Genomic DNA, 13,713 nt, shown 5'->3' on the forward strand with positions numbered 1-13,713 from the left:
ATTCAGCATTCGAAGCCTTTCAGGCTAAATAGTCGACAAGTTTTAGATGCCTGAACGCTTACTTCACCTGCCCACTCAATGTCTATGTTTAATTTTCATAATTAATTGAATGCCAAGTTCCAAGTGTGCCCTTATCTAGCATATTTACTGGTTCACATTTCTGTGAATCCAGTATCTGTGATAAGTTTTTCATTTCATTTTTCTTCCTCTAGAATGTATGCATTTAAACTCAACCCGTAGATCTGTGCTACAGATATGTGTTTTGCGATAATAAATCTGGATCAATGGTACACTTCCTGCAGCTCACGAGCCATGTATGACTCTTTTCACAGCTCTGTTAATGATCACAGACACAAATGATTACGTTAATTATTGATGCAAAACAAACTTTTAAAAAATAAATGATTAAACATTGAAATCTCAATTCCACATTCTGCTAATTACACTAACAGAAGTTGTGATTAATTTGCATAAATTTAATTCTCATTTGTAAAATGGCTTCATCTGTAAGTAAACAGAAGATAAAGTCAGTAAGTAAAAGGCAGATGCAAAGACAGAGGCAAACACAAAAACTGTAAATTCAAAATGAACCTAATGCTTTTTAGATGAATAGGAAGATTTTTTTCTCTTTGTGGAGGGAAAAGATAATAATTGAGCTGGCCTTGCCTGGAATGCTGAACTAACACAACACAAATGATTAAACCTGGAGATACAGCATGCCACAATGCCCACCAGCCTCCATCCCAAAATTTCATATGAAATTCAACAGCAGAAGCTTCTCAGTCTCAGAACGAAACAAAAGATTTAAGAGAACATATTCTTCCAGGTTATTATGTCAGCAAGTGGTTATGTCAGCTTCCTTCAAAGTTTCTCATGAACTTGCAATAAAAAAATGAAGCCAAGTGCAGATACAGAGATGATAAAAGACTGCACACATGCAGGAGCTGTCATGTTCCCAGGAAATGTAAAGTTCAGCAAGGTTTTGTAACTAACAGAACATTTCTTTCCCATGATTTATACTTCCATCAATTGACAGATATGAAGCACCATTTTCTGCTGTTTATAGTTGAAGGCTAAGAAGTGAAGTCACCTCACACAATGGAATGCCTTTGAGTTGAAGTTATACATAGATCCTGACTCCTGAAAACTACTTAGTGCCAATGAATGCCAGTTATCGCACTAACTGCAGCTATTGTTCTGGTTTATTGAAGATTTCTACTTTTTAAATTAGAAGAACTAAATATGTGGTACAACTTTTATATCGAAGCTAGATACATAGTATTTTTGAATGTGCTGGTACAAGCAGTACTGAGGTGGCTTTGAACTAGATAAATGTGGAGTACCAAGAGCTATAGGATTGCTAACAATCCATTTAATATTTAAAATTTTAAATGATTATATAAAGGATGCAAAAGTTGCCACAGTACAGGTAGAACAATAAAATGGTTAAACACATATTAACAATGAACTTATATAATGAGAAAGCACAATCCTAATCTCATATCACTTCACTGCTCTCAAACATTCACCCTTTCTGGGGTACAATTCCACAAGTATTGGCATCTGACCCAGGTGACCATTTTTCATGTACAAGCTGAGATAGTGGCATTCTATTAGCAAGCTGCACTAAAATGGAGGTGGGCATTATATCCAAGGCGACCTCACACACATGCATTTTGCAGCAGGGGCTTCTCCTCTTTAGCTTGGGGATGCTGACTTCAATGTTAGTGTCCTCGATGTCAACACAGCAATGATCAATGAATTCAGTGCAGACCAGGGATCGAAACTGGGGCTTTTTTTGGTCTATGTGGCTCAGTACAAAACCACACACTGCATTTACCTACTAAGCCATCAGGAAACCCCATAATTAAGTTTTTCAGTCTACAAAAGCCGCATGTAGAGCCCCAGTTGGCACTAAATTTAGTTTTCCTGAATTGAGGGGGTCAGCACCCAGGCACCAGGAATGATACCTTCTCCTTTTGAATTAATGAGAGCTGGGGGCAGGAATGCGGTGAGAGCAGGTCTTTACAGGGTCTGAAACCAAACATGGCACCTCGCCAGTTAGCCAATTTCTCTTCTAACCCAGAGACACTCTTCCTACAATCGAGATCTTTTTAAAATCTTACAATTGCTGTCACAGATCACCACATCCTGATCTTCCTCCTCTTTTACTTTTTGAAATCCTGTTGTATATTCCACACAATGGGTCATCTCAATAAAAAAATACATTTAAAATATTACCCAGGAAAGTGAAGACAAAAATTGCATTAAAATACTCTTTTTATAGACTTTGAAAGTTATGCTTAATATGTCATGTACAATTTATTTTCAATGAAGTGGATTAAATATAAATATTATATCTAACACGTATAAATGCCCTAGTTCCAGCAACTGCAGAAAGTAACTGCCCTTCCTATTAACATGCAGTATCTAGCAAGATCTAAAGTGAGAAAAGCAGCAGATTTAACTACTAGTGGCTGGTGTGTTTCGTACGAGGCGTTCCTTACCTATAGACCAGGCTGTTCTGATATGAAAGCATTTATTTGCATTTTAGTCTGGGCCGTGACAGCATCAAAGGAGCCTTTATTTCCAAGGTAAATGTTGAGTAAACATTGTGATATTTGTGCTTTTGCAATCCCCAGTTTCATACTGTTAGGGGTTATTGCGCCGACCCTCCCCCGTTTTATAAGCCAAACTATTTCTAGGAAAAAGGGAGCAGACTGGGTGCAGAAAAAAAGAGTTTAAACACACCGGCTCCCTTTTGTTGTGTCGTTGCGCCCGGTTTATTATCTACATTCTGCATTTCCATTCCTTGACTGAACTTTGCCTTTAAGCGTTCGCGGGATCGCCCCACGTCAATCATCGGACGTCCCGGCCAATGAGGCAGTTCGTTGCAATGTTTTTTTTTGGGGGGGGGAGTGGAAGGAGGAGGCGGGTCTGGTGTAAAACTGACAACAGCTGAATCACGCGGAGAGGTGGCATCAGAGAGAGAGGAGAGAGGAGAGAGAAATAGGAGCAAAGCTAGTGGCAATAGTGAGGAGCCCGGGCAGTGGCAGGCACTCCGAGACTCCTCTATCTGTGCGACTTTTGTTATTATTCTCTTTGCATAAGGGGAGGAGGAAGGAGGAGAGGCGATTTTTAATATATATATATATATATATAAAGGAACAGCCGACAATGCTCTCACCCTTTCTCCTCCAGTCCAGGCAGAGCCATGCGTTGTTGTTGTTGCACAAATGCTTTGGGAAAGGAGCCCGCGCCTGTGGGATCGGCGCAGCTGTCAGGAAGGGCTCCTACACCGCCAGAGGGAATCACAGCAGCCTGCGAGCCCGCTGCAAGGGACCGGGGTGTGCAGCTGGGGAGAGATGGCCAGACGCCCGCGTCGGTGCATTGGGAGGACTGCGCACGGTGAGCAAGTGGCGCCGGCTTGTTTTTTTTGTTGTTTTTGTAACGTTAAGATGGTAACGATTGCAGAGCTCTGGCTGCAGTAACTCCGCCGGCTTGTAGTGTTGTTGGAGGCGGGAGTCTGCTGACAAAACAAAGGTCTCAAACTCTTGTTGTTTGCTTAACATGTGAACCTACAGATCCCACCGCTCTTGTTGAGCTGGGGTAGAAAGTTTTTTTTTAAAAAAAAAATATGTGGCTGATTCGATCATTTGGCAGCAGCCTCTGCTTCCAACAGTTTTCCAGCCTGTCTGCAGCTCCCCAGCTACAGTTGTTTTAAAACAATTACGTGTTAAACCAACAGCAGCCAAAAACAAAAAATGAAAATGGCAAAGCCGAGTTCTTGCAATGGTATTTATTAGTTGTCAGATATTCATGGTCGACAGTGAGAGAGAGAGAGAGAGAGAGCCCTTGGTCAGAGTTTTGTCTTCTTAGCGGTTTGGAAGAGGCTGAGAGATTTAAGTCAAGGATATCTCGCTCCGCTACAGCCTGCATGATGATAGAGCCCTGGGAGGGGGAATGCTACGAGACTGGGGCAAATTAAGGTGTGGTTAAGTTCACTGTACTTCTTTGTTTGAAAGTAGAACCCAAACTGCTTACAGAAAATAAAATGTTAAATGGGCAACGACGCCCCAAACTATGTTTTTGAAAAACTTATTGGAAAAAAGTGCCAAAACACGTGTTTTATTCCAGAAAAGAAATACTAATTTACCACAGTTTTGAAAAAAAAAGTCTTATACAAGATTTTCCCAAATCAGCATTTAGACGGCTAGTACTTCAGTTCATGAAAATCTCATACTTTGCACTAATTCCTTGCAGCAGGGGTATTTCTTTGTAAATCACACGCTGATTATGTGAAACTTTGCTACTGCAGTACAGTACTTATTTTACTTTATGGTAGTGAAACACGGCGTCTTGGGACAGCGATAGCTTATCCGAAACACATTCAAGGCCCCCAGAGGTTTATAAATGACACACAATATGAAAGAAACATGGACTGAACAAAATGGTAATGGGCTCAATCACTGAAGGATGACAGATGGGATATGTAAGCAGAGTAAGTGACGACAGGCCAATTAAGATTGTTATGTATTCCTATGTAAATGGACCAAGAAGACCATGAAAATGCTGTTTGGTCTTTGTTACAGATTGTTTAAGGGGCCCATATAAATTTAGTTTTATGGAAACAGTCTGCCTCACATCTGACGGAAAGGATTAGTGTTTTGATTCATTTGGTGATATGATGGCTAAGTGAACATATTCCTAAACCCACGTATGTTGAGTTGATCAATATCTTGAGAGATTAATCCAATAATTTGATTTAGTTGCTAATATTACTTTTCTGTGAAGTGATGCCAAGCAATAATCACAAAAAAAATTGAATGCAGGATTTCCAGTGAAGTTCATGCATGGCATAATGTACAAGAAACTTTATAATGTTTGTTACTGGCTGCTTTTTGAAGGCTGATTTAATCATTTTAACTAATGAATCCCAACACAGACGGTTTCCAGTTAATGTATAACCATGACCTTTCTGTGCTAGACAATTGACTGTATTGTGGTGGGTCCACTGCAGTTCAGAGTGGAGTATTGCATAAATTACTAATTTTAATACAGTAGAAAATAGCTTTGCTATTGGTAATCAAAAGGGTATTCAATAAATATATATTACTGCAAATAAGACTGTGACTCATAGAAGATGATGGAAATAAAAATAATTTTTCATGAGTCAGAATATTTTGCTTATCTTAATTTTTGAGGGGAGGGTTGGCGTTCAAACACTCACTTGTGTTTGAATATGGAAAATCACAGCCAGATATTGTGGCATTGTGAACACTCTGGTAATGTCACATATCATGATGAGATAGCAGATGTGGAGAAACTTTTCCCAATAGCCAGTCCATTTGAGCGTGATGAGCTATGAAACATCAAGTGCAGTGTATGTTGAAACTGTGAACTTTGTACAAAACAGAACATTTCTTTGAATCAAGAACAAACTGAAAAGTATCTAGGTTAAAATTGTAATAGTAAAAACCTACATCAGTGGAATAAGTAATTTAATTAGAAATGGTAAAGTTGTATGTGAAGAATAGGTCAGTAATGACTTACTGCACAGTGGATCAGAGATTTTTATTGTATTGGAATGAATGGATTTTTTTCATGTATCTAATAAGCTAAGTAAACATATTCACAAATCTACATATGTTGTTGACTTGAAAATATCTTGAGATGCAGTTAATGCAATAATTTAATTAATGTTACTTTTCACGAAGTGGTGACAAGTACTGACCACAACATTTTGAATGCCGGATTTCGAAGAAGTTCATGCATGGCATAATGCAGAAGAAATTCCATAATATATGTCATGCTGTTACTAAAAGGCAAAACTATACCCCAGTAATTTAATGAGTTTTTTTTTCTCTACTGTGATGGTTTTCTTTGATTATACTATATGCTCGTTCATTTCACTCGCAGCTTTTCAGTGTCGTCTTTGTGTTGGGAATTATGAATGAAATAATTTAGCTGAGGATCTGTAGTTACTATGTGAAACTCATGACCCATGAAATCTATCTCCCTTGTCACATGAGAATTATGGCCCTGGATGGATTTTTAAACAGAAATGATTAGTCAGCTGTGATTTACTTTATCTCGGTGGCCCATGATTGGAGGATAAAGCAGGGCAAAGTGTTCTGGGTCAAATCTTCCTGTTGTTTCGGATGAAATAGGTTCAGTGAAATGATGCCTGCACGGCTCTTGAGGCTAAATGCACCATGTGCACACTAGCAAAGTGGAAGCTTCCATCATCCACTGCAGCCCTCACTGCATTGTACTAAGTTAGTGGAAGTCAATCAGTGTCATGGTGGGAATGCTGCAATTGCATTCACTGTCCCTGGGCTAGGGAGGAGAAAATAACGCCCAGGGTCCTGGCTCCTGATTGCCAATGTGTGGACATCAGATCAGGACAAGATTGGGTACAGTTGTGATAGCCGCATGCCAAAATGGCCTGGCAAATTTCTCAGAAGAATGGCGACTTTGAGCAAGGTAGCAGAATGCTGCTGGTGCCAATGAAACTACCCCTTTGTGAGTCATTGTTTCCAGGAGATGAAAATTGGGAAACAAAATCATGTCTGTACATTTGCAACCATTGGATAATAATGAAAACTTATAATGGACTGTCGCAGGCTCAAGCTGTAACATTTGTCTGATTGACTGACTTATCTAATCAGCTAACTGATTATTTCAAGATAAACCATATGCAGGCATTATTTCCACATCCTGGATGATCCATCTCGGCCTCCTCCCAATATCCCCACAATCACAGAAGCCAGTCTTCAGCCAATTCGATTCACTCCACATGATATCAAGAAATGGCTGAGTGCACTGGGTACAGCAAAGGCTGTGGGCCTCGACAACATCCCGGCTGTAGTGCTGAAAACTTGTGCTCCAGAACTAGCCACGCCTCTAGCCAAACTGTTCCAGTACAGCTACAACACTGGCATCTACCTGACTATGTGGAAAATTGCCCAGGTATGTCCTGTCTGCAAAAAGCAGGACAAATCCAATCCGGCCAATTACCGCCCCATCAGTCTACTCTCAATCATCAGCAAAGTGATGGACGATGTCGTCGACAGTGATATCAAGCGGCACTTACTCACCAATAACCTGCTCACCAATGCTCCGTTTGGGTTCCGCCAGGACCACTCTGCTCCAGACCTCATTACAGCCTTGGTCCAAACATGGACAAAAGAGATGAATTCCAGAGATGAGATGAGAGTGACTGCCCTTGACATCAAGGCAGCATTTGACCGAGTGTGGCACCAAAGAGCCCGAGTAAAATTGAAGTCGATGGGAATCGGGGAAAACTCTCCATTGGCTGGAGTCATACCTAGCACAAAGGAAGATGGTAGTGGTCATTGGAGGCCAATCATCTGAGCCCCAGGACATTGCTGCAGGAGTTCCTCAGGGCAGTGTCCTAGGCCCAACCATCTTCAGCTGCTTCATCAGTGACCTTCCCTCCATCATAAGGTCAGAAATGGGGATGTTCGCTGATGATTGCACAGTGTTCAGTTGCATACCTCTCAGATGCTGCATGCAGGCACAGACTGCTTCATTAAGACCTGGACAACATCCAAGTTTGGGCTGATAAGTGGCAAATAACATTCGCGCCAGACAAGTGCCAGGCAATGACTATCTCCAACAAGAGAGAGTCTAACCACCTCCCCTTGACATTCAATGACATTACCATCGCCGAATCTCCCACCATCAACATTCTGGGAGTCACCATTGACCAGAAACTTAACTGGACCAGCCATATAAATACTGTGGCTACAAGAGCAGGTCAGAGGCTGGGTATTCTGTGGCGAGTGACTCACCTCCTGACTCCCCAAAGCCTTTCCACCATCTACAAGGCACAAGTCAGGAGTATGATGGAATACTCTCCACTTGCCTGGATGAGTGCAGCTCCAACAACACTCAAGAAGCTCGACACCATCCAGGACAAAGCAGCCTGCTTGATTGGCACCCCATCCACCACCCTAAACATTCACTCCCTTCACCACAGGCGCACTGGTTGCAGTGTGTACCATCCACAGGATGCACTGCAGCAACTCGCCAAGGCTTCTTCGACAGCACCTCCCAAACCCGCGACCTCTACCACCTAGAAGGACAAGGGCAGCAGGCACATGGGAACAACACCACCTGCACGTTCCCCTCCAAGTCACACACCATCCCGACTTGGAAATATATCGCCGTTCCTTCATCATCGCTGGGTCAAAATTCTGGAACTCCCTTCCTAACAGCACTGTGGGAGAACCTTCACCACACTGACTGCAGCGGTTCAAGAAGGCGGCTCACCGCCACCTTCTCAAGGGCAATTAGGGATGGGCAATAAATGCTGGCCTTGCCAGCGACGCCCACATCCCATGAATGAATTTTTTTTTAAATCCTGTCTTTGGCATGGAAGCAGTCCCATGTATTTACATTATCCTCCTCCCCAACCTGAAGTAAAAGGGACATTGAGGAGCAGTCTTGTTTGAGAACCAAGGGCCTCTTTTCTGTGGTTGCAGAAAGTAGAAGCAGCTTTATATTAAAACTAGCAGATCCCCGTAGTATTGCTCACAGTAAGTCAAAGTATACACTATTTTATAACAGTAAACAAAATAAGTTTGGGAGTGTTGACATCTACGTAGCCTTCTCAAAATGACCTGTGTTAAAAATGTGTGGTCACTGGGCTACCTTGTGAAAAGCTGTGTTCTTATAAGGTGGATCTGTGTCCTACTGGCCTGTTCCTTTTAAGGACATAAAGTCTAACTGGATCTAAGCAGAAATCTGATCTTTTACCTGCTTACTCACTGACTGTGAAGCTGCTGTAAGTAAACTATCCTGAGGTCTTTTGTGAAAGGCATTATATAAATGCGAATTCTTTACATCTATATGGCTGCATGTGAGGATATAATAACAGTTAAAAGATCTTTGTGCTTCTGATGTGAAACACCTGGAGTTAGTCAGGGAAATCAGCTGCTACATCAGCTAAAGTTCGTTCCTTGCAGGTGGGCCCAACTAATGGTTTCTGCATGAAATCTTTGATTACCAAATTTGTTGGTAAAGTAATAGAATCGAGATAGGTCAGCGGGAAAGCAAAGAAAAGGTTAGTAATGTGATATCGGAAACAAAATAAGCAGCTTAAGCTCTTGAGGAGCAAGACTGTGCCTGTGTGGTGAAGATAAAAGTAGACAAGATGAGTTACATGCTGCATTAGCAAAGAGATGTACCAATTCAGCAAGTGAACCTTTTTACTAATGTATGTTATCTGATTCAGCGCCACTGGGATCATCTGAAAAGGTCACGGAAATAAGTTGGAAAAAGCGCCTGTTTTGGATTCCAGCAGTGTGCTTGTTGATTCGCAGCATTTGGACAGTGTTGATCTGATGATGGGATTAAGGGTGTTTGGAGAAAATCAGATTCATTGTACAGTTTGCAATATGTGCCTATGGCTTACATTTGGTGACATTGTCAGATGAATGCTCAAAGCATAAGTGTGACATTCCCTTGACTACTGTTTAACAGAAGTGTTAACCCATTTAAAATAAACAGGCTGATGACTGCATTAAAATTGTGGATAATATCACCAACAGTGATTTGTGTAGATCTGCAATACCACAAAATTATCATTAAAGGAGGTAATTCTTCTGGTTTTGAGATTGGTTTCTGTCCCAGCTAAAATATCTGAATGTGAAACAGGCCAGTATAGGGGAGAGCACAAAAGCGAATGACAAGCAACTAGTTGCTTTCATAGTGAAAGATCTAAGGTCAATTGTGGTCATTGATGATGGTGGTTTCAAAGGCTTTCTTCTTTTCATGAATGTATTTTTATGCGTCTGCATCGTTTTATTGAATTGAGAAGCAGATCAGGCAAATTGCCTCTGCCTTTGCTATTCTTCAGATGACCACTAGGTTGTACTCACTTCGATTTTTTTTTTGGAAAATAATATTTTTTTCCCTTTTTTTTTGGTCTGGTAGCATCTCTGATGACCTGGCCAACGTTAGGAGCTTTCCATATGTAGTTACCACATTCCCACACTGTATCGTCCATTAGGATTTTGAAGTGTAAAGAGGAAATTAAGCATATTAATTCAAATGGCGTTCTTGTGAATTCTCCTGCCATCCATACCAGTTCCCCATACCTGTGATGTAGCAAAAAGTTGCCGTACTGGATCAAAATGTAAAATCAATATAGATATCTCTGACACGGACTGTGATCATCATCTGCCAGGATGGACCGATATTTTACTTTACATTCTAACGTGTCAGATAAAACGTTCTGTGAAGTCTGTCTAAAATATGCTGCATGTCTAAAAGCCCACTACAGGCAACGTTCCAAAATGGCATCAGGAAATCTTCACTTTTTTTCTCTGCACTTCTTGCACAACACACGTCAACCTGACTGCCACGGAAAGTTTCTCCCTAAATGTTTGTCCTGACTCATTTCTCAGTTGGTTGTGACACGAGGTTTAGTATAAAGTCTAGATTATAAATGACTTCTCTATTTATATAGGTTGCACTTGTTTAGTTTGAGCTGAGGCTTCTGATTTTTTTTTAGTGCCTTCACAGGTCTGTCCAATTTACCAGTGTAATGCCCACATAATGACAGCAACACTTGATGTATATGAGTGGTCATTGAAGCAGTAAAGCAGTTAGGCATGCTACCAGTAGCACAAAGGAGAAGCGTCTGTAGTACACTGTGTGGCCTGATCACAAGTTCATTATGGGCTAAGGATGAGCGTCCTGTTCTATGAAGCGTAATTTTTTTTATTACATTGCTGTTCAACCATTAACCAGTCCTGCTGCATGACTACAAGACATACAGTTCAAAGATGGACCACTGCTCTTTATGATATATTAATGACCTGGACTTGAGTATAGAGGGTATTTCAAAGTTTGCACATGACACGAAAGTCGGAAATGTGAAGGATAGTTACAGACTTCAGGAGGACATAGACTGGTGAAATGGGCAGACACATGGCAGATGAAATTGAACGCAGAGAAGTGTGAAATGATACATTTTGGTAGGAAGAATGAGGAGAGGCAATATAAACTAAATGGTACAATTTTAAAGGGGGTGCAGATACACAAATCTTTGAAGGTGGCAGGACAAGTTAAGAAGGCTATTTAAAAAGCATATGGGATCCTGGGCTTTATAAATAGAGGCATAGAGTACAAAAGCAAGGAATTTATGCTAAACCTATTATAAAACATGATGTGGAGATGCCGGTGATGGACTGGGGTTGACAAATGTAAGGAATCTTACAACACCAGGTTATAGTCCAACTGTTTTATTTGAAAATCACAAGCTTTCGGAGGCTTTCTCCTTCGTCACTCACCTGACTAAGGAGAAAGCCTCCGAAAGCTTGTGATTTTCAAATAAAACAGTTGGATTATAACCTGGTGTTGTAATAGTAAGGAATCTTATAAAACAGTGGTTAGACCTTAGCTGGAGTATTGTGTTAAGTTCTGGGCACCACACTTTTGGAAGGATGTCAAGGCCTTAGAGAGGATGCAGAAAAGATTTACTAAAATGATGCCAGTGATGAGGGACTTCAGTTATGTTGGGAGACTGGAGAAGCTGGGATTGTTCTCCTTAGAACAGAGAAGTTTAAGAGGAGATTTGATAGAAGTGTTCAAAATCATGAATGGTTTTGACAGAGTAAATAAGAAGAAACTGTTTCCAGTGGCAGAAGGGTCGGTAACCAGAGGACACAGATTTAAGGTGATCGGCAAGAGAGCCAGAGGCGACATGAGGAAACACTTTTTTACGCAGTGAATTGTAATGATCTGGAATAAACTGCCTGAAAGTGCGGTGGAAACAGATTCAATAGTAATTTTCAAAAGGGAATTGGATAAATACTTAAGGGGGGAAAAAATTACAGGGTTATGGGGAAAGAGCTGGGGAATGGGACTAATTGGATAGCTCTTTCAAAGAGCCGGCACAGGCACAATGGGCTGAATGACCTCCTCCTGTGCTGTACCTACTATGACAATGATACTGTGATATCTCAGACTTATACATCTGGCAAGCTGATGGCAGGTCCTTCACTTGAGTCTGCGTGAATAGTCTGATTATCCATTAGGTTAAATAAACAATGTGGATGAACTTCACTTTTTTTTTATTCGTTCACGGGATGTGGGCGTCGCTGGCAAGGCCGGCATTTATTGCCCATCCCTAATTGCCCTTGAGAAGGTGGTGGTGAGCCGCCTTCTTGAACCGCTGCAGTCCGTGTGGTGAAGGTTCTCCCACAGTGCTGTTAGGAAGGGAGTTCCAGGATTTTGACCCAGTGACAATGAAGGAACGGCGATATATTTCCAAGTTGGGATGGTGTGTGACTTGGAGGGGAACGTGCAGGTGGTGTTCCCATGCGCCTGCTGCCCTTGTCCTTCTAGGTGGTAGAGGTCGTGGGTTTGGGAGGTGCTGTTGAAGAAGCCTTGGCGAGTTGCTGCAGTGCATCCTGTGGATGGTGCACACTGCAGCCACAGTGCGCCGGTGGTGAAGGGAGTGAATGTTTAGGGTGGTGGATGGGGTGCCAATCAAGCGGGCTGCTTTATCTTGGATGGTGTCGAGCTTCTTGAGTGTTGTTGGAGCTGCACTCATCCAGGCAAGTGGAGAGTATTCCATCACACTCCGACTTGTGCCTTGTAGATGGTGGAAAGGCTTTGGGGAGTCAGGAGGTGAGTCACTCGCCGCAGAATCCCCAGCCTCTGACCTGCTCTCGTAGCCACGGTATTTATATGGCTGGTCCAGTTAAGTTTCTGGTCAATGGTGACCCCCAGGATGTTGATGGTGGGGGATTCGGCGATGGTAATGCCGTTGAATGTCAAGGGGAGGTGGTTAGACTCTCTCTTGTTGGAGATGGTCATTGCCTCGCACTTATCTGGCGCGAATGTTACTTGCCACTTATGAGCCCAAGCCTGGATGTTGTCCAGGTCTTGCTGCATGCAGGCTCGGACTGCTTCATTATCTGAGGGGTTGCGAATGGAACTGAACACTGTGCAGTCATCAGCGAACATCCCCATTTCTGACCTTATGATGGAGGGAAGGTCATTGATGAAGCAGCTGAAGATGGTTGGGCCTAGGACACTGCCCTGAGGAACTCCTGCAGCAATGCCCTGGGGCTGAGATGATTGGCCTCCAACAACCACTACCATCTTCCTTTGTGCTAGGTATGACTCCAGCCACTGGAGAGTTTTCCCCCTGATTTCCATGGACTTCAATTTTACTAGGGCTCCTTGGTGCCACACTCGGTCAAATGCTGCCTTGATGTCAAGGGTAGTCACTCTCACCTCACCTCTGGAATTCATCTCTTTTGTCCATGTTTGGACCAAGGCTGTAATGAGGTCTGGAGCCGAGTGGTCCTGGCGGAACCCAAACTGAGCATCGGTGAGCAGGTTATTGGTGAGTAAGTGCCGCTTGATAGCACTGTCGACGACACCTTCCATCACTTTGCTGATGATTGAGAGTAGACTGATGGGGCGGTAATTGGCCGGATTGGATTTGTCCTGCTTTTTGTGGACAGGACATACCTGGGCAATTTTCCACATTGTCGGGTGGATGCCAGTGTTGTAGCTGTACTGGAACAGCTTGGCTAGAGGCGCAGCTAGTTCTGGAGCACAAGTCTTCAGCACTGCAGCTGGGATGTTGTCAGGGCCCATAGCCTTTGCTGTATTCAGTGCACTCAGCCGTTTCTTGATATCACGTGGAGTGAATCGAATTGGCCG

General features: G+C 42.4%; 1 protein-coding gene across 1 annotated transcript in view; it reads left to right on the top strand.

Annotated features, from left to right (window-relative positions):
• Positions 1-2,972: 2,972 nt before the first annotated feature.
• Positions 2,973-13,713, top strand: part of fam210b (family with sequence similarity 210 member B) — a 43,156-nt gene continuing 32,415 nt past the window's right edge. The window contains exon 1 of the mRNA XM_068000612.1: positions 2,973-3,408. Coding sequence (XP_067856713.1) covers positions 3,178-3,408 — 231 coding nt within the window. The 5' untranslated portion in view covers positions 2,973-3,177. The remainder of the gene's footprint in view (positions 3,409-13,713) is intronic.

This window comes from Heptranchias perlo, chromosome 19, assembly GCF_035084215.1.
Source record: "Heptranchias perlo isolate sHepPer1 chromosome 19, sHepPer1.hap1, whole genome shotgun sequence".
Classification (NCBI taxonomy): Eukaryota; Metazoa; Chordata; class Chondrichthyes; order Hexanchiformes; family Hexanchidae; genus Heptranchias; species Heptranchias perlo.